This window comes from Pelobates fuscus, chromosome 11 (assembly GCF_036172605.1).
Source record: "Pelobates fuscus isolate aPelFus1 chromosome 11, aPelFus1.pri, whole genome shotgun sequence".
Lineage (NCBI taxonomy): Eukaryota > Metazoa > Chordata > Amphibia > Anura > Pelobatidae > Pelobates > Pelobates fuscus.
In genome coordinates this window covers 16739310-16762858 of record NC_086327.1, presented here as the reverse complement: position 1 = coordinate 16762858, position 23549 = coordinate 16739310, and the positions used below count along the sequence as shown (strand labels likewise).

The 23549-nt window shown below is 40.7% G+C and overlaps 1 protein-coding gene across 1 annotated transcript in view; it reads left to right on the top strand.

Annotated features, from left to right (window-relative positions):
* Positions 1–23299, top strand: part of LOC134576750 (sialic acid-binding Ig-like lectin 16) — a 68777-nt gene extending 45478 nt beyond the window's left edge. The window contains exons 12-17 of the mRNA XM_063435463.1: positions 900–929; positions 7838–8095; positions 15230–15265; positions 17519–17618; positions 18698–18776; positions 22860–23299. Of these exons, the coding sequence (XP_063291533.1) occupies positions 900–929; positions 7838–8095; positions 15230–15265; positions 17519–17618; positions 18698–18776; positions 22860–23030 (674 nt within the window). The 3' untranslated portion in view covers positions 23031–23299. The remainder of the gene's footprint in view (positions 1–899; positions 930–7837; positions 8096–15229; positions 15266–17518; positions 17619–18697; positions 18777–22859) is intronic.
* The last annotated feature ends 250 nt before the right edge of the window (positions 23300–23549 follow it).

The following is a 23549-nucleotide window of genomic DNA, read 5'->3' as shown; positions in this document are numbered from 1 at the left end:
ACCAAATATTGAAGATATAAAATAATATTGCTACTAAAATAGCATTTATAAAAGAATGAAATCACTCAGCTGGGTATAGGTTCCAATCAACCAAATTGCTGTAAGTTTAAAGGGTTACTCAAACCACCTCTGGATGTGCAGTGTTTCAGGTTTAAATGCTGCACATGCAAAAACATTTATAATGGTGTTCTGGGGGCAATTGGCATCCCCAGCAAATGTAACTTTGTTCCTGGTTGCCTATTGTCAATTCTGTGCATAATTTACATCTGTCAGTAGCTCGCACTGTAAACTGCCGACAGGTAGAGTTTGTATAGGAGGAGCTCTTGTGTTCCCTCCCAGCCACCCACAGAGAGGGAATCCCATCTCCTACCGATACTATTAGTTATTTTTGTTGATCCCCACCTTCCCTCCTGCTCTATTCCCTCCCACTCTATTCCATCCCTTCCTTTACCCCTCCCCTTGTGGGCTCTGAGTACTTACATGCACGCTTAGCCTTTTAAATTCTGTTTTTGTTTGTTTGTTTTTTTCATGCATTTTTCTTAATGCTGGAAATTTTATTTTGATTTGTTTTAAGCAAACTATTCTTACTATACTCAGAACTGGGTGCTTCTCTAAGTTATTTAGTAGGTTATATTTTACTATAATGAGGAGGCTTAGTAAAGGATTTTTAGTCACACTGAATTGATTTATGAATTTATGAATTATTGTAGTAATTTGAATTAAAAACATCTTTTTAGATGGTATTAGAAATCTACAACCCCATATTAAAGGGACAAACACTGTCCAAAATTAAAAAAAAATTACCACCCCATAATTGTGTGTTTTTTTCATGTTCATGTGGTGGTAATAGCAAAGAGTAACTATTATTTTACTTACTTTACTTTAATTTACTTTTCCAGATCCTCCGACAATCACCACTCAGATATCAGGTACTGCTCTTATAATCTGCAATTATACTAACATAGCAGCACATCATCCGGTGTAAACATCAAACAGGTTTCCATTTTCTCGCAATGATAATTATGACCAAGTAGCATGGTATAACTGCTGTTTCTACACCACATTGTCATGTTTTATTTTGTCTGTTGCATTCTATATACTCTAAAGAGTTCATGATAGTTTTGGAAGGCTGCATTACTTCCCATAACAATCAGTTTTTAACATAATTGTAATAATTTCATAATTAAAATCTATTATGTATCCCTGAACAGCAATCTATAATTATTTTTTTTTTTTTTTTTTTTTTTTTAATTTATTGAGCTTTTCTATTTATCTCTGGTTTCTAATGCAAGTTATGTTATTGAGGAAAAATAAATAGAAATATTCACTTCTCCACCCAATTTAAGCAATTCTTTAATTTAGAAAACAACATTAAAAGAGGAACTCTCACACTTATTATAGTCCCAATTCCTCTTCCCCCTCACTTCAGTAAATGCTAATAATGAACTTACAGTTTAAAACTTGTTTACATATGTACCCCTGCTGTGCCCATACATATGTGCTGGATGGTAAATTGGTAGGGCAGTGAAGGGGTTAACCCTAAATAGAATATGAAGAGAAAAAAAGAGGAGGAACACTGCCGTGAATAAAGTAATTAAAACAAAACTTTTAATAGTGAAAAATACGATAGTGATAGCCATGCAAAAGATTACTCTCAATAGACCTCAATGTACAGAGAGGGAATAAGGAGAGATAATGTGTGAAGTTTAAAACAGTATTAAATGAATTGACATCAGTTAGACTGTCAAAATAGACCGATATAATGGGAGTTTAAATGTCCAGCTCTAAGCGGAGAATACTGGGACTGCAGAATAAATTTGGGCAGATCACTAAACAATGTAGCAGGAAACGATTACTATCAAATGTTACAATATGGCAATTGTTACAGCCTGATAGACATCAGAGCGTGTGGTACCACACAGCAGAGTGTCAATACACCCACGTAAATTAAACAGAACACACTGTGATGTGCCTGTAAGTATAGGTAAAGCTTAGACAGAAGTAGGACATTTTATCTGATCGGTCTCTTATTTCCAAACATTTCCTTGCTTTATAGGAAGTGTGAGAAAGTCTGTTACATGCTGTTCAGCAGATTGCAAGATGAAGTAAAAGGTTATATATGAATAAACATCTACTGTACTATTTCGATATAATTTTCGCCAGATGATTTAACCCCTCAAGGACCAAACGTCTGGAATAAAAGGGAATCATGACATGTCACACATGTCATGTGTCCTTAAGGGGTTAAACAAATACAGAGTTTAAGTTAGTAATAAGTGACTCTACAGAAATATATATCTGTGCCTACAGGGGCACTAACTATATCTGCATATGTTAATGAAAAAACGGATTAGAGAGAGAAGAATACAAATTGGATTGTCAAAAGAAAAATTATTATATCAGTATATATATATATATCTGTGCCTTCAAGGGCACCTTTTGCCAAATAATTTTAACAAATGCAGAGCTCAAGTTCGTAGTGAGTGACTCTAGAGAAATGTATACATCTCTGTGCCTTCAGGGGCTCCTATCAAGTAGAGGAACTAGCTGTAGTAACTAAGCAGATTAGAAAGAAAAGTGTAGAGATTAGATATTATCAAAGTATACCTGTGCCTTCAGGGGCACCTGTCTCCAATATAAAGTGCTAAGCTAGCTAGCTAACAGACGAGAAAACCCTGCAAAGTGTGATATTAGTAAAGGAGAGATTATCTGCATTGATTCCCAATCTCTATGCGCTATGTCCGCGCTTGCCTTTCTTTGCAGGCAGCAATTAACTAGAATCCCGCAGCCCAAATCACCCGAAATCTTAGATAACTATACAATATCAGTAAAGTCCCAAAGTTAGAAAATAAATAGCAAAGGGACGGAAGGCTAAGGCTGAGGTGATCTAAATAGTAGTGTTGTCGCGAACCCGAAATTTTCGGTTCGCAAACGGCGAACGCGAACTTCCGCAAATGACTTCAATGGGCAGGCGAATTTTAAAAACAACAGGGACTCTTTCTGGCCACAATAGTGATGGAAAAGTTGTTTCAAGGGGACTAACACCTGGACTGTGGCATGCCAGAGGGGGATCCATGGCAAAACTCCCATGGAAAATTGCACAGTTGATGCAGAGTCTGCTTTTAATCCATAAAGGGCAGAAATCACCTAACATTGAAACCTGTCCTCAAAGCCCAGCCCTGATACACACTGACACAGAGCAGAATAGAGACTGTTCCCCCTACATAGGGTCACTTGGCAGATATGGATTGACACCTGTCCTCAAAACCCCTGATACACACTGACACAGAGCAGAATAGAGACTGTTCCCTGTCCACAGAGACCATGATACACACTGACACAGAGCAGAATAGAGACTGTTCACCGTCCACAGAGACCATGATACACACTGACACAGAGCAGAATAGGGACTGTTCCCCCTACATAGGGTCACTTGGCAGATATGGATTGACACCTGTCCTCAAAACCCCTGATACACACTGACACAGAGCAGAATAGAGACTGTTCCCTGTCCACAGAGACCATGATACACACTGACACAGAGCAGAATAGGGACTGTTCCCCCTACATAGGGTCACTTGGCAGATATGGATTGACACCTATCCCAATGATCCCTGATACACACTGACACAGAGCAGAATAGAGACTGTTCCCCCTACATAGGGTCACTTGGCAGATATGGATTGACACCTGTCCTCAAAACTCCTGATACACACTGACACAGAGCAGAATAGAGACTGTTCCCCCTACATAGGGTCACTTGGCAGATATGGATTGACACCTATCCTAATGATCCCTGATACACACTGACACAGAGCAGAATAGGGACTGTTCCTCCTACATAGGGTCACTTGGCAGATATGGATTGACACCTGTCCTCAAAACCCCTGATACACACTGACACAGAGCAGAATAGGGACTGTTCCCCCTACATAGGGTCACTTGGCAGATATGGATTGACACCTGTCCTCAAAACCCCTGATACACACTGACACAGAGCAGAATAGAGACTGTTCCCTGTCCACAGAGACCATGATACACACTGACACAGAGCAGAATAGAGACTGTTCACCGTCCACAGAGACCATGATACACACTGACACAGAGCAGAATAGAGACTGTTCCCCCTACATAGGGTCACTTGGCAGGTATGGATTGACACCTGTCCTCAAAGCCCCTGATACACACTGGGGGGAGCTACTGTCCTCCCCAACCCCTGTGCGGTGGGTGGGGGCCATAAATCACAATGGGGTGACCTACTGTCCTCCCCCCCTCGGCCCCCACCCCTGCGCGGTGGGTGGGGGGCATAAATCACAATGGGGGGGCCTACTTTCCTCCCCCCCGGCCCCCATCCCTGCGCGGTGGGTGGGGGGCATAAATCACAATGGGGGGGCCTACTTTCCTCCCCCCCGGCCCCCATCCCTGCGCGGTGGGTGGGGGGCATAAATCACAATGAGACGGACCTACTGATAGGAGTGGAGTATTGTTCATATCAGTTTAATACCTTCCGCGTCTCCTATCAGTGGACGTGTAAATGGCAGAGATTTTTAATTGTTGAATCACCTCCCCTTTTTAGGCCAAGGTGGGAAGATGCTTAGACCACTGGTATATTGGTGCCATCTTGGAGGATTTTAATTTTTGGTTTGGTTTTTGAAGCCACAGTGCTGCACCAGTGGGCCTAAAAATTAGGCATGTACACATGCCTGAAAAATTTGGTATTGTTGCAGCCGCTGCTGTAGCAGCGGCCAGAAAAATTGATGTTTGTTTCACAGGCAGAAAGTGCCCTAAAACATGGCGGCTTGAACCCTAGTTGGTGGCGGATAAGTCACGCAAGTCAAACGTCATTCAGAGCTAAAATACAGCAGCGTGTGGACCATTTTTAGCCCAAGGCAGCTCATCTCATCAGGCCTTTTTTAATCGAATGTATCGCCCAGTGTCAGTCCCTTCGGGATCCATCCCTCATTCATCTTAATAAAGGTGAGGTAATCTAGACTTTTTTGACCTAGGCGACTTCTCTTCTCAGTGACAATACCTCCTGCTGCACTGAAGGTCCTTTCTGACAGGACACTTGAAGCGGGGCAGGCCAGAAGTTCTATCGCAAATTGGGATAGCTCAGGCCACAGGTCAAGCCTGCACACCCAGTAGTCAAGGGGTTCATCGCTCCTCAGAGTGTCGATATCTGCAGTTAAGGCGAGGTAGTCTGCTACCTGTCGGTCGAGTCGCTCTCTGAAGGGCTGTGGCGATGCATAGGACTTAAAAAGGTCCGCATGTCCTCCATCAACAACACGTCTTTAAAGCGTCCTGTCCTTGCCGGCGTGGTCGTGGGAGGAGGAGGAGGAGGATGACTTCCACCTCTCCCCCTGTTAGATTCCCGTTGTGCTGTGACATCACCCTTATACGCTGTGTAAAGCATACTTTTTAATTTATTTTGCAAATGCTGCATCCTTTCCGACTTGTTGTAATTGGGTAACATTTCCGCCACTTTCTGCTTATACCGGGGGTCTAGTAGCGTGGACACCCAGTACAGGTCGTTCTCCTTCAGCCTTTTTATACAAGGGTCCCTCAACAGGCAGGACAGCATGAAAGACCCCATTTGCACAAGGTTGGATGCCGAGCTACTCATTTCCCGTTCCTCCTCCTCACTGATGTCATTGAAGGTATGTTCTTCCCCCCAGCCACGTACAACACCACGGGTACCAGATAGGTGACAACGAGCACCCTGGGATGCCTGTTGTGTTTGGTCTTGCTCCTCCTCCTCCTCCTCAAAGCTACAATCCTCCTCTGACTCCTCTTCCTCACAATCCTCTTCCAGCGTTGCCGCAGGTCCAGCAAGCGATGCTGATAAGGCTGTTTCTGGTGGTGATGGTGACCACAACTCTTCCTCTTCCTCTTCACGCTCATCTACAGCCTGATCCAGCACTCTTCGCAGGGCACGCTCCATGAAGAAAACAAATGGTATGATGTCGCTGATGGTGCCTTCGGTGCGACTGACTAGGTTTGTCACCTCCTCAAAAGGACGCATGAGCCTACAGGCATTGCGCATGAGCGTCCAGTAACGTGGCAAAAAAAATCCCAGCTCCCCAGAGGCTGTCCTAGCACCCCGGTCATACAAATATTCATTAACAGCTTTTTCTTGTTGGAGCAGGCGGTCGAACATTAGGAGTGTTGAATTCCAACGTGTAGGGCTGTCGCAAATCAAGCGCCTCACTGGCATGTTGTTTCGCCGCTGGATATCGGCAAAGTGAGCCATGGCCGTGTAGGAACGCCTGAAATGGCCACACACCTTCCTGGCCTGCTTCAGGACGTCCTGTAAGCCTGTGTACTTATGCACAAAGCGTTGTACGATTAGATTACACACATGTGCCATGCACAGCACATGTGTCAACTTGCCCAACTTCAATGCCGCTATCAAATTTTTGCCGTTGTCACACACCACTTTGCCGATATCCAGTTGCTGCGGAGTCAGCCACTTTTACACCTGTGCGTTCAGGGCGGACAGGAGTGCTTGTCCGGTGTGACTCTCTGCTTTCAAGCAAGTCAAACCCAAGACGGCGTGACACTGCCGTATCCGGGATGTGGAATAGTACCTGGGGAGCTGGGGGGGTGCCGTTGATGTGGAAGCATGCATCTTCCGAATGAATCGAAAATGGATGCTGGGAGGGAGGTTGGAGGGTGTGGAAGGGAGGGAGTGCTGCTGATTGGCTGGAATGTGTCTGCTGACCGAGAGGCACAGGGTCAAAGTTTGCCCAATGATGATGAATAGGGGGCGGATCGAACTGCGCATGTGTCCGCCCGCCGCGGCGAACGCGAACACGCTAATTTCGCCGGGAACTGTTCGCCAGCGGACAGTTCGGTACATCACTACTAAATAGTATAACCGTTTACTTCATCTTGCAATCTGCTGAAGAGCATGTAACAGACTTTCTCACATTTCCTATAAAGCAAGGAAATGTTTGGAAATAAGAGACAGATCAGATAAAATGTTCTACTTCTGCTGTGTGGTACCACACGCTCTGATGTCTATCAGGCTGTAACAATTGCCATATTGCAACATTTGATAGTAATCTTTTCCTGCTACATTGTTTAGTGATCTGCTCAAATTTATTCTACAGTCCCAGTATTCTCCGCTTAGAGCTGGACATTTAAACTCCCATTATATCGGTCTATTTTGACAGTCTAACTGATGTCAATTCATTTAATACTGTTTTAAACTTCACACATTATCTTTCCTTATTCCCTCTCTGTACATTGAGGTCTATTGAGAGTAATCTTTTGCATGGCTATCACTATCGTATTTTTCACTATTAAAAGTTATGTTTTAATTACTTTATTCACGGCAGTGTTCCTCCTCTTCTTTTTTCTTCAGGAGTATTTAGAACTCTGCATGGAAATGTATCAATGATAAATTTACATAACATTTTAATACAAGTGACATAAAACAATCGATTTGTCTGTTCTTGTGGCACACAGAGTTTTACAACATGAGTTACTAGTTCATGCATTTCAATTTTGTGATATGGAAAACACTGAACTGAAACTGTATCTGTCCCATCTCATACCCAACTCAAAATGACCTTGGTATCGGTGCTCCAAATCTGTACCCCCCTATTTCCCCATACCCATGATCAGGAGTCTTAAATGTGTTTGGGTGGTTGATAATTCTGGAAGCACCTTGTATTTTAAATACAACAAAAAGCATATTATTGTACCCTGTATATATGTTTTCATATATTATATTATGTATCATTCACAATATAGATATCTCCTTCTCAATGCATATCCCTTTATATTATTCTGTTTTTTTAATTATCATCTCTACTTTCATGTATCTCCTTAGTAGAAAATCAAGTCAGTAATGTATCTTATGTGACTGTGAAGGAAGGCAGTTCTGTGATTCTTCGATGCTCGGTAGACAGTAACCCACCTGCTAATATGACCATTATGAAGGCAGCAGATACATTTGCAAGCATTATAAGTGGCCGGGAATTGATCCTTCATCTGAGAAACATATCACAAAGGGAAACTGGTATCTACAATATCTCAGCAAAAAACGAGCATGGAACCAGCTATAGCATCATCAATATCAGCATCCCGGGTAAATATTTGTGTAAAGTGTAACACGATATATAGGTTACAGAAAGGACATTATTTTTATAATAACAGCAATGTCAAGTGCAAATTGAAGTAGTACACATGGGTGCATTACGAAATAGTTGAATGTAAGCACTCGAACATAATGTTCTCTCTTTCTTATTTTATGAGAGAAATCTGCATTTTAATAAAGCTCCTAGCTTTCGTCCTCCCGGGTGTCAGGCAGTGAGCTAGGAGGGTGATTTCCCTACTCAAAACAGACAGAAGGATTCTCAGAGAAATTATGGATTCTATGTTTATCTATGAGAACCATTGCTGGCGCAGCTTGGTAATGCCTCTGCGTATACAATGGCTCTAAATGTTTCTATATGAGAAGCATTTGATTGGCTAGAAGACAATCACTAGTGATTCTCTCCCACAGGCGTAAGTGACCTGCAACAAGGGTCCCTCTTTCCAGAATTGGGAATAATTAACTGCATGTATTTAAAAATGCTCACTGGAGTTTGCTTGGAAGTAGACTATTTAAAGCTGTCTCTTTTAAGTAGGAGTTGAAACAACAGGAGTTTTTAAACCAAGAGGGTACATGTTTTGTTTTGCTCACTTGTGCTTTTGGTAACTGGTGATGAGTGCTAGCAAGATTGCAAGTTTTACTCAGTGTACATCATGCTGCATATATGCATGCCTGGATGAATCTGTCCAGGGTCCATACCTCTGTGGTGGATGTGAGTGAGTGGCTTTTCTGGAAGCTCAGATTGGAGATCTGGAGAGACAAATTGCAACACTCAGGGAGATTGACAATCTTGAGAGGAGTCTGCAGGTAGCGGAGTGGGAGGAGTTGAGACAGTTGGTGAGCAGGCACATAGCTGGGTAACAGTGGGGCGAGGAAGCAGGGGAGAGAGAAGAGGAAAGGTTTAGCTAGTCTTGATCTTGTGCAGCCTAACAGATTTGCCTGTTTGAGTGAAGATGTTGGGAGCATCAACTCAGGAGTAACTGTGCTGCAGGAAGCTGTTCCTTCTAACAGCCGTGGGAACAGCCCCTCTAGTACGGGTGGGGTTGAGAGTGTAAGGAAGACTAGACAGGTTGTGGTGGTAGGGGACTCTATTATCTGCCACTCTGATCGTCTCAACAGGACAGATTGCTGTCTCCCAGGTGCTTGGGTCCGGCATGTTGCTGACAGAGTGGAGGGATATTAGGGAGGGGCTGGGGTTGACCCAGCTGTGATGGTCCATATTGGTACCAATGACAAAGTCAGAGGTAAATGGAAGGTCCTAAAGAATGAGTTCAGGGATCTAGGAAGTAAGCTAAAGAAAAGGACCTCCAAGGTAATATTTTCAGAAATATTACCTGTGCCGCGCGCTACAGCAGAAAGGCAGCGGGAGATTAGAGAGGTCAATGCGTGGCTGAAGTCTTGGTGCAGAAAATAGTTTTTTTGGTTTTTTTTTAGAGCACTGGGTGGATTTTTCGCTTGGGTACAACCTGTATAGTCATGATGGATTGCACCTAAACGGAAGAGGGTCTGCTGTGCTGGGGCATATGATTTTAAACTAGGAGTAGGGGGGAGGGTCAAAGCAATCTAGAAAATGGAGATATGATTTAGCTCAGTATAAAGGGGGTGGAGATGAGGTATGTAATATTGATAAAATTTCACAAAAAGTACAAATGACTTTAACAAAATTGGGGAACTAGAGGCAATCACATACACTAAACAATATGATATAATAGGCATAACAAAAACAATGTGGGATAAGACACATGACTGGGCAGTTACCTTAAATGTGTACACATTTTTTAGGAAGGATAGTAAAAACCAAGAAGGGTGGTGGGGTATGTTTGTATGTCAACCATGAGTTAAAGTCAAATCTTAGGCATGTGGAGTGTGACGAGGAAAATGTGGAAGCTTTATGGGTAGATATCTGCTTGGAGCAAACAAATGGAAATCAGCTATTATTTGGGATATGTTATAAACCACCTAATGTAAATATTAATGAAGAAGAACAGCAAATTGTGAAAGCTGCAAATCGGGGTAACACGTTAATTATTGGAGATTTTAATTACCTGGACATAAATTGGGATAGAGGGACTAGTACTTCAGTAAGGGGAATCAGGTTTTTGAATGTGTTAAATCACAACTTCATATCACAACTGGTACAAGCACCTACTAGAAAGGATGCTTGTCTGGATCTCGTTATAACAAACAATGTTGATCTTTTGACCAACATTCAAGTAGGGGAGCATTTGAGAAATAGTGATCACAATATGGTAATTTTTTAAAAGCAAAAAAGCAAAAGTACGTGGCGTATAATAAAATGTAGAATTTTTAAAAAGCCGATTTCAATAAGATTAGGGCATCTCTACAAAATATTGACTGGCATAAACTCCTTAGTGAAAAAAAACACTGAGAATAAATGGAAACTATTTAAAATAATATTAGATAGGTAAATTTCTCAGTATGTACCATTGGGCAATAAATATGAAATAAACAAATTGAAATCGATGTGGCTTAGTAGAGAAGTAAAACAAGAGATTGAAAAGCATTTAAATCGGACAAATCAGAGGCATCCTGTACAAGATATAAGGAAGCCAATAACGCTCACAAAAAGGCAATTAAAGTGGCTAAACTAGAAAATGAGAAATTGATAGCCAAAGAATGCAAAACCAACCCCAAATATTTTTTTTCAAGTACATCAATTCTAAAAAAAAAAAAAAAAAATGAAAGTGTAGCTACAAACAGAAATGGGTCTGTTAGCTAATGAAGACCAGGAAAAGGCAGACATTTTATATAACTTTTTCTTCAGTATATATTGAGGATCCTATGGCAAGAGATATGCAAATGATTGCTGCAAAAAACTTGCAGATAACTTGTAATGTGATGGCTTGAGATATGGTTAAAGAAAATTAATGTAAATAAAGCTCCGGGGCTTGACGGTATTCACCCACGAGTACTTAAGGAGCTAAGTGGGGAAATAAGTAAACCTCTGTATTTAATCTTTCAAGATTCTTTTGTCTCAGGTACCGGAGTATTGGAGGAAGGCAGATGTTCCTATTTTTAAAAAGGGTTAAAAATCCTTGCCTGGAAATTATAGACCTGTAGACCTGTGAGCTTAACTTCTGTGACTGGGAAAATATTTGATGGGCTATTAAGGGATAATATTCAGGAATTAATTGGGAAGAACTTTATTAGCAATAATCAGCATGGTTTTATGAAACATAGGTCATGTCAAACTAACCTAATTCATTCTACGAAGAAGTAAGTAGAAGTATAGATCAGTGTGTTGCAGTAGATGTGATCTACCTGGATTTTGCCAAGGCATTTGATACAGTTCCTCACAATAGGTTAGTCTTCAAACTAAAATAAATTGGTCTAGATGAATATTATTGTTCTTGGGTAGAATATTGGCTTAAGGATAGAGTACAGCAAGTTGTCAGTAATGATACATTTTCAGACTGGGCAAAAGTGGTAAGTGGTGTCCCTCAGGGTTCTGTTTTGGGACCGCTTCTATTTAACATATTTATAAATGATCTTGAAATAGGCATTGAAAGCCATGTTTCAGTGTTTGCAGATGAAGTAATAGAATGTGAGCAGGATATTGCTTTGCTGCAGAGGGATTTAGATAGATTGAGGGACTGGGCACTAAAATGGCAGATTACATTTAATGTAGAGAAATGCAAAGTTATGCACTTGGTGGTCAAGAATACACAAACAACTTACACCCTAAATGAGTGATGGCGAACCTGTGGCACGCCGGGTCCTCTCTGTGGGCACGCGGCCATAGGTTCGCCTTCAATGCAGAGTAGGCACATGCCTGCCCGAAACGGCAGGTGCCTACTCTGCTTCCAGGTCGGGAGGCAGGGGGAGGGATCTGTGAAGCAGCTCCCCTGTCCTCCCGCGCGATGCTGTGTGGAGCGTTGCCATAGTAACGCGCGGCAACGCTTCACACAGCATCGCGTGGGAGGACAGGGGAGCTGCTTCACAGATCCCTCCCCCTGCCTCCCAACCCGGAAGCAGTACTTACCACCACCGGACCACCATGGGTGGCTGTGTCCCTCCCCCTTCTTCATTAAAGGTAAGCAGAAGGGAGGGGGGATACAGATTTAGCATACTTTTTTTTACCACCCCCTCTCCCCACACACAGTACCCCTACCCACACAGAGCACCCCTTCCCCCCACACACAGCACCCCTACCCCCAACACACAGCACCCCTCCCCCACACACAGCACCTCTACCCCCCACACACAGCACCCCTACCCCCCACACACAGCACCCCTACCCCCCACACACACAGCACCCCTACCCCCACACACAGCACCCCTACCCGCAACACACACACACAGCACCCCTATCCCCAACACACACACAGCACCCCTAGCCCCCGCACAGCACCCCTACCCCCCACACACAGTACACCTACCCACAGAGAGCATCCCTCCCCCACACACAGCACCCCTACCCCCCACACACACAGCACCCCTACCCCTACACACAGCACCCCTACCCCAACACACACACACACACAACACCCCCCCACACACACACCACCCCTCCCCCACACACACACCACCCCTCCCCCCACACGCACCACCCCTCCCCCCACACACACAACACCCCTCCCCCCACACACAGCACCCCTACCCCACCACACACAGCACCCCTACCCCACCACACACAGCAGCCCTACCCCACAGCACAACACCCTTACCCCCCACACAGCACAGCAACCCTACCTCTACACACACACACCACCCCTCTCACACACACAACACCCCAACACATAGCATCCCTACCCACTAACACACACACAGCACCCCAACCCCCCACATACACCCCAACACACACACAGCACCCTTACCTCCCCACACAGCACAGCACCCCTACCCCCAACACCCCTCCCCCACACACAGCACCCCTACCCCACCACAGAGCACCCCTACCCCCACAGCACAACACCCTTACCCCCCACACAGCACAGCAACCCTACCTCCACACACACACATCACCCCTCTCACACACACACAACACCCCAACACATAGCACCCCTACCCCCTAACACACACACACACACAGCACCCCAACCCCCCACACATACCCCAACACACACAGCACCCCTACCTCCCCACACAATACATCACCCCTACCCCCCAACATCCCCCCGCACACAACACCCTTACCCCCACACAGCACAGCACCCCTACCTTCCCCCACACACAATGCACCCCTCACTCACACAGCAACCCTCACACACACACAACACCCCTCACACACACACACAGCACCCCTCAGACACACACATACAATGCATCCCTCAATGCAGTATGTGTGCATGTATTCAGCATTCTGTGTGTGTATGTATGTATTCAGCAGTCTGTGTGTGTGTTCAGTAGTCTGTGTGTGTGTGTTCAGCAGTCTGTGTGTACTCAGCAGTGCGTGTACTCAGCAGTGTGTGTATTCAGTGGACTGTGTGTGGATGTATTCAGCAGTCTGTGTGTATGTATTCAGCAGTCTGTGTGTATGTATTCAGCAGTCTGTGTGTGTATTCAGCAGTCTGTGTGTATGTATTCTGCAGTCTGTGTGTGTGTGTATTCAGCAGTCTGTGTGTGTATTCTGCAGTCTGTGTGTGTGTATTCAGCAGTCTGTGTGTGTATTCAGCAGTCTGTGTGTGTCTATGTATTCGGCAGTCTGTGTGTATGTGTGTGTGTGTGTGTGTTCAGCAGTGTGTGTACTCAGCAGTGTGTGTATTCAGTGGACTGTGTGTGTATGTATTCAGCAGTCTGTGTGTGTGTATTCAGCAGACTGTGTGTGTATTCAGCAGTCTGTGTAATCAGCAGTCTGTGTGTGTGTGTATGTATTGCATTTGTTGTAGATAATAATAAATATAAGCTTAAATTTATCTATTTATATCATTATTTAAAAATGTTATCATTGAACTCTCTGTTGTGTTCGTCTTTTAAAACCAAAGTTGTTAATTAGTTCGGACAACTGTACGAGTTGTTTTTTCTAAATTTAAACCTCAGTATTCAGGTGTAATTGCCGTGTTGGCACTTTGAGGAAACAAAAGTTGGCATGTATTGCGGTTTGGGCACTCAGCCTCAAAAAGGTTAGCCATCACTGCCCTAAATGGTAGGGAATTAGGGATAACCACACACAAGAAGGATTTGGGAATTGTTATAGACAACAAATTAGGCAGCAATATGCAATGTCAACCTGCAGTTGCTAAGACCAGTAAGGTTTTGTCATGTATAAATAGGGGCATAAATTCTCGGGATGAAAATAGAATTTTGCCTCTTCATAAATCAATGGTAAGACCACACCTTGAATATGCTGTGCAATTTTGGGCACCTGTTCTAAAGAAAGATATCAGGGCACTAGAAAAAGTGCAGAGACAAGCTACAAAATTGATAAAAGGAATAGAGCATTTTAGTTACGAAGAAAGGTTAAAAAATTAAAATCTCTTTAGTTTGGAAAATTGTACCTCAGAGGGGATATGATAACATTATACAAATATATTCGGGGCCAGTACAAACCATTATCTAGAAATCTATTCATAAATAGGGCTATACATAGGACACAAGGTCACACATTTAGGCTGGAAGAAAGGAGATTTCATCTAAGGCAAAGAAAATGTTTTCTTACAGTAACAGCAATACGGAAATGGAATTATCTGCCTGAAGAGGTGGTTTTATTAGATGTTTTACAGATGTTTAAACAGCAATTTGATACATAATTGCAAAAACATAACATACAGGGATATAATTTCTAATTAGTGTGTTCATAGCTGCTTATCCAAGGAGACATCTGACTGCTATTTTGGGGTCAAGAAGGAATTTTTTTCCTAGCTTGTTGCAAAATTGGAAGCGCTTCCGACTGGGTTTTTTGCCTTCCTTTGGATCAACAACAAACACATATATGTGGAAGGCTGAACTTGATGGACGCAAGTTTCTTTTCAGCTATGTAACTATGTAACTATGTATTTATTTATAAAGCTGGAGCTTATATTAATATATTAGTTACTTCTGAATATCAGAATATTGTGGAGCTAATAGACAATATAGTCATTCCAAGCACAGCCAGATATTAATGTGTTAATTTACTGAGAATTTTTTTTAATGCATATAATAAACCACAATATTATTCACTTACAGACTCTTCCAATGCAGCCACACAGACTGCCTCTGAAGGTAGGTATTTATGTCCAAGATTAACATGTTTCCCATTTGTCTAATTAATTGGCCTTCTATATAGCATAAACAGAAATTATTATTTACAATAAGCTAAATAAAGATATGGAATTTACTGTTCGGATATAAATAGTGACAATGCTATTGCACGATTCACCAAGATAAACAAAACAGTAGAGGTCTGTAAAAAAAGCACTTATCTCTGTTGCACATCTGTTTTGCAGACAATTTTGCTACCACAGAGCACAGTCATGTACACTCAGGCATCTACATAGAAATGCATCATAAGGGCATGTGTTCTTAAGTATTCCTTCATTGTTGATGTGGGCGTGCATGTACAGCACAGTGGGGTTAAATTAACATACATGCTGTGCCTGATGTGCACATGTAAATTAAAAACAGTTAATTCTTTATTTTATTTTATTGGTGTTGACATCAATATTGACAACAGTTTGTACATGAAGTTGAAGAAAAATCATATAATCCACTCTCTAGCAATTGTTACGTTTGCTGCCACTAATAAATGGAAGGTAAGCAATTCATGGCACTTGGTGAGCATATCCAAGAGCATGAAAAGATTTTTTTTTTTGCTGTCACCATTTGTACGAAATGAAAATTTCAAAAGCAATCATTCGTGTCCACCAGTACTCAGCTCAGCATTTACACGGCCATCTCATTTGGTGTCAACTCTAACCTTCGCCAACTGGTGTCTCTGCCAGGCTTCTCCTTAGTTTCTTAGTGATCACGGCCAAGAGCTCATCAGATTCTGTATGACCGCAAACCATGAAAAAAAAATGTCTAACTTTTAGTGAGCTATTCAGATGTGTTAGTAAGTAGTAACAATTCCTCTTTAAAGGAACATTCCAAGCACCTAGAGAACTTCCGCTTTGTGAAGATATAGGGAAACAGCTTAATGAAACAGTTGTATTGTATATATCATGCCCCTACGGTATCACTGCCCAATTAACTGCCTTTTAAGAGTAAAATGCTTTTGTTTACGAAGTCCTAGTCACATCTCCCCTGGCTGTGACTCTCTTATCCTGCATAAAAAAAACAAAACAAGTGTTTAATTTTCAATCAAATCTCAATTTTATTACATGACAGGAGGCTTCGTATTTTGCATAACTCTCTTTACTAAACTCCATAGCAGTAAAGAAAAGGATAGTAAGAACCAATCAAAAAACAGTAGGAGGTATAGTATTCCCAGTGAACAGGCTCCCCCTCCTCTTTCTTTCCTGCTCCATGGGGTTTAGTAAAGAGAGTTATGCAAAATACTCGCCTCCTGTCCTTATTAAAATTAAGATTATTAGTACACTAAAGCTAGCATAATCTTCAATTTACTTCAGACAATTTTTTTCTCCTGCTTTATGAATTGAACTTGAATCACACACACATACACACATGAGTTTCCTGTAGGCACCAACAAGCTAATAACAGGGCACGAGATCAGAAATTTGAAGTTAAACAGAATGTGCAATAAAGGATGTTTAAATATTAGATCTATCTTTACAGGAAGTGTTTAGTCCTAGCCACATGGAGGTGTGGCCAGGACTACATAAAAGTGATTTACCTCTTAAATGACAGATAATTGAGCATGGAAAAACTGCAGGGGCATGATCTATACACCAAAACATCTTCATTAAGCTAAAGTTGTTTTGGTACCTATAGTATTATAACATTAAATGGTATTTAACTGCAAACATATTTAATAAAAGTTGATATGAAAAGAAATTCACACTTTTATAAAACACCTATTTCCACTTTCCCAGCTATCCATCAGACAGCTTGGAGGATTTAATATATTCATTCATATTGAGTTATAGTTCAAGCAGAGCTGTGTGAATCTCATCATTTGCTATTTATACACTTCTCAAATAGATGTAATACAGGTCATTTAGAGCATATGATTGCCCGGCCCTGCACATGACTGATTTGTAGCAATGTTTTCAATGCAAGCGTTAGGAATACATGTTTGTATGAAAGAATAATCTAAATGCACTTTTTTTGCAATGCAGAACGTTTTTTTTTTGCAAATCATTTCAATATCTCATTCAGACAAATGATTATCTTTAATATTACAAAGATGAATGAATTGGCTTAGGATGTTTATATTTTTTCACTGTTTTTGTATTGACAACCATAGTCTGTGCCACATTAGTATGATTTAACACATTGAAACTCTGCTCAAAATATTTAAAACGTTCTGCATCTTTGGGCAAAGGTTTTTTAATGTATTCATTTATTTATTTACAGGCAAGAAGTCAAACAACCTAGTCCGTGATATGATGATCGGGCTTTTGTGTGGAATGTTCATTGCGTTGTGTGTGATTGGTATCGTAAAATTAATTGCAAAGTAAGAAATCAAACCTGTGTAATTCCACATTGCATTAATAATATTATTATTTGAACACTCCAAACCTCTAGTATTGCACTAAAGAAACCAGAAATACAACAAATAATAAAGACAGATTCTTGCAAAAACACTGACTTTTAAGTGAATGCAATTTAGAAGCAAACACGTAAAGATGCAGTAAACCTGTGTTTGCCTTGCAGTCTTCACAAAGCCCTGAGTGGTATTACTGTGGGAACAACCACGTCCCATTAGTTTTCCTGATCTTATAAACAAGTTTGGTTGCAATCCTTATATGTCAAATTCAAAGTGAAACCTGCATTTTGCCATCTACATTCCAGAAACGGGTTTATTTTAAAGGAAGTATACATGTTTTTAGCTTTAAAAGCATTGACACTTCTTCACCTTTCTTCATGTGTGTAGTCATCTAAACAAACTCAGACATAAAGGTTTGATATAAACACAAAACATAAACCACACTCTCAACAATCTGTGATAAGTGGGATGAAATAAATAAACGTATTTTATATATTTACAGCTTCCTCTAAGGATATAACCTATAAAGGTCCTATATGTATATTACTATAGTTATACTATAGGTCCTATAGTTGTATTGGGGTTCGCTTTATTTTATAATCCTGTTTATACTTGTTGTATGAAATAAAGTTACATTTTATTTGGATCGTATGAAGTCCTACATTCAATACTGCTGTGGCAGCCATCATCAGAGAGAAGGGGTCCTGGATTATGGTCAGCAGTGCTGGTCACCAGTGGATTATGGTCAGCTGTGCTATAGAAAGTTAGAGTGGCTGAGACGAGACACTTCCTGGTTTGGAGAGAGCCAATTCCAGCATAAGATTTTTTTAAGATTTGCTAGAAAATGCACAAGCTTTAAGTGTGGCGGTTTTACATTTATTGTTTTGCATTTTTTATACTGTAATTCATTATCTATTTAGTATATTCACCAAACAGGATACACTTCTGATTAGTGAGCCCCTTTTTCTATGTTCAAAAATTATTAATTATAATCAGTTTTGTCTTAATTATTTGTATTTATTATTTCATGTTATATATCTCACTAGAATAAAGAGAAAACAGAAACTGAATTCACCACCAGCATCCAGAGATGATTTATACATGAATGTTCACCCATCACTACAGGTGAGAAACTAAAGAAAAAATATTGGAAAGGAAATAAAGTGCTTAATACAAACATACAAATTCCTACCTTAAAACTACTAATAATGAATTTAAGGAAAAGTACATATTTTTATATATTTTAAGACCATCTGGTAGCAGTGCAATGTTACATTTAGTTACATAATTAGACCACATGGATAGAAAATTTGGTTCGTCCAGGAAAAAAACAAAAGACAATGATTTGGACAAACTGAATTTTGTTCATGTTTTGTTTCAATTTGCCTGAATTTAATTTGCATATTTTCGTTTCAAACTGAATTCGGAAAGGTTCAATTTCATTTAACTTCTCACTCATTACTGAGGCCCGGAGGTACTACTTTAATTCCCCCCTATAAAGAACAATGAATAAACACAAGTACAGAAAATGAGAGTAGTATACTAGAGGTAAACATTGTGACATTGTAACAAAAAAAATATATGTCAATATAGGCTGAATCATTGAGATGTATTATCTTCTCAACTTCAGTCGATAGCTGAAAGTTACTGGGAGAGGCGGGAATGCAGTATTTTTCTTCTCTGTTAGATTAGATGATTGCAAACATTGCACTAAACCAAAAACTATGTCTGGACAGATGTAGATTACAGAGAAACTGATACAAAACTTGCACTGTGTGGTTATCTAGAGTGTATATAGAATATATATATTTTTTTTATTTTTTTTATCACCTAAAATAATATATTTACAGGACATAAAACAAGAAAGAAACTAAAAAATAAGCCAGATTTCTTATGGTTGTAATGCTCCTATATGGGGGGGTAACCCGTACTACTAAACTGCTACACAACGAATAAACAAACAGGAGTCTTAAACAGTCTTAAACCGTGAATGATACACCGATAGGAGAGTGAAGGAATAGTGTGCACTTATAGATACATGGTATCCAATAAAACGTAACTGTTAATTCTTAAATGATAAAATATTCTACAGAGTCAGACACCCACACCTGTAGTAAAATCAATAACTGAAGGGAAATCTTTCTACTGAATGATGTCTAATGCATGAAACTTTATGTTAGCTCCTAATTGTTACCATAAGATTTCATATAACCTAAACATTGTTATTTTGTGAGATCTGCATCTGTTGGTTATGCATTAACCTGACATTAGCAGAGGGCACATTATGCACATGTATATCATACAATAAGATAAAGTTAACTGAAATGATCAGATTTCACAATTTACCCTGTTACTGAAATGTGTAATCCATAGTTTCACCACAAGAGGTCATGATATCTCTAGACCAGTGGTAGTCAACCTGGTCCCTACCACCCACTAGTGGGCACTTCAAGCTTTCATGGTGGACTGTGGTGGGTTTTATCAGTTACCCTCAGTTCTCAGGCACCACATGCTCTGCACAGGCGTGCACCTCCCTCCAGCCATCGAGAGACCTCACAAAAACGGCCAGTACGCATTGCATGAACGCCGCGGTTTGCTAAATTTCTCTTGATGGCTAAAAGGAAGCACGCAGGGGGCTGTACACATGATAGGGATGGACTGGGGGCGTGATAATGTAACACACTGGAAGAGGAGGGAAGCTGATGCATGCAAAGTGAAGAAAAGTGTGGCATTTAGAGTGGCTGATAATGAACTTTGTAACCTAAGTTCTGTAATTTTACTTTTGCTAAATAAGTTCTAATATTTTCTATATACTTGGTTTATTTAAAATAAAATAAAAGAAAGAAGGAATGAATGAAAAGAAAAAGAAGCAAAGGAAGGAGGAGGAGAGAATAAAGAGAAATGAAAATGAACCCCTGATATATAGATATTTTATTCTGGGGTTTTAATTTTTTTTTTTAGGCTGATTATAAAGTAGGCTACCTAATTCAGCCTTCCTCATGGTGATTACAATAAGGAAGTAGAAAAGAGAAGAAGAATGGTGTGGCGAAACCAACTTCGCCACTGTGAACTGGAGAAGCCTGGTTGCTAGCCTCCTGCCCTGCGACTATGGCCCCTGGACATATTTGGGGCATATTGTATTTTATCGTGCGACTGCTGGCCCTTTAAGTACAGTGAATGGTATTTTATTGTACTGCTGCTGGCCCTTTAAGAACTGTCTGGGGACCTATTGAGACTTTGGGTAACAATACCCTTTAAGACTATGGCCCCTGAAAACGTATGGACTTTTATTGGTGTGTATGGCCCTTTAAGAACCGTCTGGGGACATATTGTGACTTTGGTGAACAATACCCCTTTAAGACTATGTCCCCAGACCTGTAAAATAACTTGTTCCTGGCTTTCCCCCACTTGGTTCAGTAAATAGGGCTTACTGAACCAAGTACCACACAGGCGGACCACCCAGAAGCTAAAGTGTGCAGGCAATTTACCTCCCAGGCTGTGAGGTTACTGCCGGTTAATTGCACGTGGCGGCGGCCATCTTTGTTCAGTCGAACGCGGTCAGCGGTGTATGCTAAAGATTCTGTGGAACTGAAATCGGCTACACATTTTGCCGAACACCGCTGACCCTTACCTTCTCCCATACGGAACTTGCAGCTCCAGAGACTAAGTCCCGTTCGAAATGGGACTTAGTCGTTTTTTCGCATGAAATTGAGCGGCCGCACAGCCCAAATCTATGGAACTGTTTTGGGCAGGAAATTGTGCTTGCGGTCGGTCATAAAGGGACTTCCAGCTAACTTTTGATCCACTGGAGGGATTTGGCTGATTTTTGGAAGGGTTTATGTTTGATGTATGCTGAGTCTGAATATGCAACTTTTATTGAAATTGAATGCATGGTTTTAAAGTTACAGTGTGTGTGTAAAAACTGTATTTTTATTGTATGTAATAATTGGTTTAACTGTTTATCTGAGGGGAGGAAATGTGTGGGCTGCACCAGATGTGTGATTGGTGATTTTATACCTCCCCCTGGGAGTGTCCTATTTGCATGTAACCTCAATAAAAGCCAGGCTGGATGAGCCAGTCCAGAGTTCCTGCTTAACCCTCAAAATGAAGTGTCGTCTCGTTCTTGGGGGGAATTGGATTGTAAGCTGACTGCCAAGAGTGTAAGCGGATTGTATGCTTTTCTTGTTCAGCTGTTCCAGTTCGGAGTGTTATTTCGTATCCAGATCGGGAGTTTGGTGTTCTGCAGTAGCTGTGCCTGTCTCTAGAAAAGGGGATTATCGCCTAAACGGATTTTTCCCCTTTTATGCTGAAACGGTCCGTTACAAATGGAAAAGGAAGAAAAGAAAAAGAAAAAAAGGGAAAAAGAAAATAAAGAAAGAAACCACTGTGTGAAGTAGAAACATGTTCATTTAGTAGTTAATTTTAATAAAAGCGTGGGTGGGTGCCTCTGCACAATATTTTATTATTTAAGAAATAACAGTTAGGTTTTATTAGATACCATATATCTATAAGTGCACTATACATATTGTTCCTTCACTCTTCTCTGGATGTACTATTCACTGATTAAGACTCCTGTTTTCATTTGGGCGGTTTGTAGCAATATATTTACAAGGCTACAGACAAGTTGATGTTTATTAGACATTTTGCAAAAGTTACATGAAACGATAACTGGTTCATAAGAACCTGCTCTTGACAGTACACAATCAAGCAGTGAGTGGGTGTGGTATAAGCAAAAGGTAAGTAGGCTGCATAGAAGAGGAAGTCTTACTGTGAAGGTCAATATCCGACAGGAAGCAATAGATTGGATGAGAGACTTGTTAATACAGGAAACTCCACCATGATTGAAGTAGGCGATTGGCTTCTCTGAATAGGTACATTTTCCAAAATTATAGAATGTTGGAGAGAGTCTGACAGAGCCAGGAAAAAAGTTCTAGAGGAACAGTATGGGAGAAGTCTGGAATACTGGAGAGGAAGGAGGTAACATGAGTAAAAAAAAAAAGGCACAAAACCTTGTAAGAACAAATATTGTGGGTGAAAGTATTTAGAGATAAAAGCAGATATTTAATGTTCATCCTTAACTGATATTTAAACCGTTGATGAGTCACGATGTAGACACAATTATTTGTGTTTGGAAGAATTATATTATTCTTAATGTATTTTCCAAAGAACCTTGAAATATTAACTGTTTTTTTTTTTTGTCCCAAAAAGCCTCCAAACAGAACTGCTGAAGATATAAATGTTAGAAACATAAGACCGGATCCAGATGGTTCAACCAAGGAAGAAAACATACATTATGCAAGGATATTCTTCTCTAAGACTTCACCCCGACCAAATCAAGACAATTCAGAACCTGAGTATGCAGAAGTTAAACCAAAATAAATGCTTGTTTATGGACTTGGATACAATCTAGAATTGTTTGCAATGTAGTGTTGTTTTTATCCTATTGAAAATGGTATTGCAGTAAGAGTAAGCCTATAATATAGGTATATATAAGCCCCACAGTAGGACCTATTCAATAGATCCACATGCTATTATTTCCATATTATGGATACTTTATTTGGGTGGATTTTTGGAGTTCCCTGTTTGATGTTTCCATGATGATGCATGCATCATATGATTGGAGAACCGTTTAACCTCTTTATCTGGCCATCTCATGGTTATTTACAGTCATTGATTCACTTTTCAAGCCTTCCACAGAAGTGCTGTATAGATATCGCTTATTTGGGGCCTCTGTTGGTTCAGGAATTTGTGGAGAATGTATTTAAGAATTGAGCTGTGGAACAGGGATATTCATTAAGGATTTTTAACTATCAAGTGACCCACCCAGGAGGACAATTTCAGCTGGATTATTAAACATCTTTTCTGCTTTAAAAAAATTGAGATATTAAAGTAGAAAAT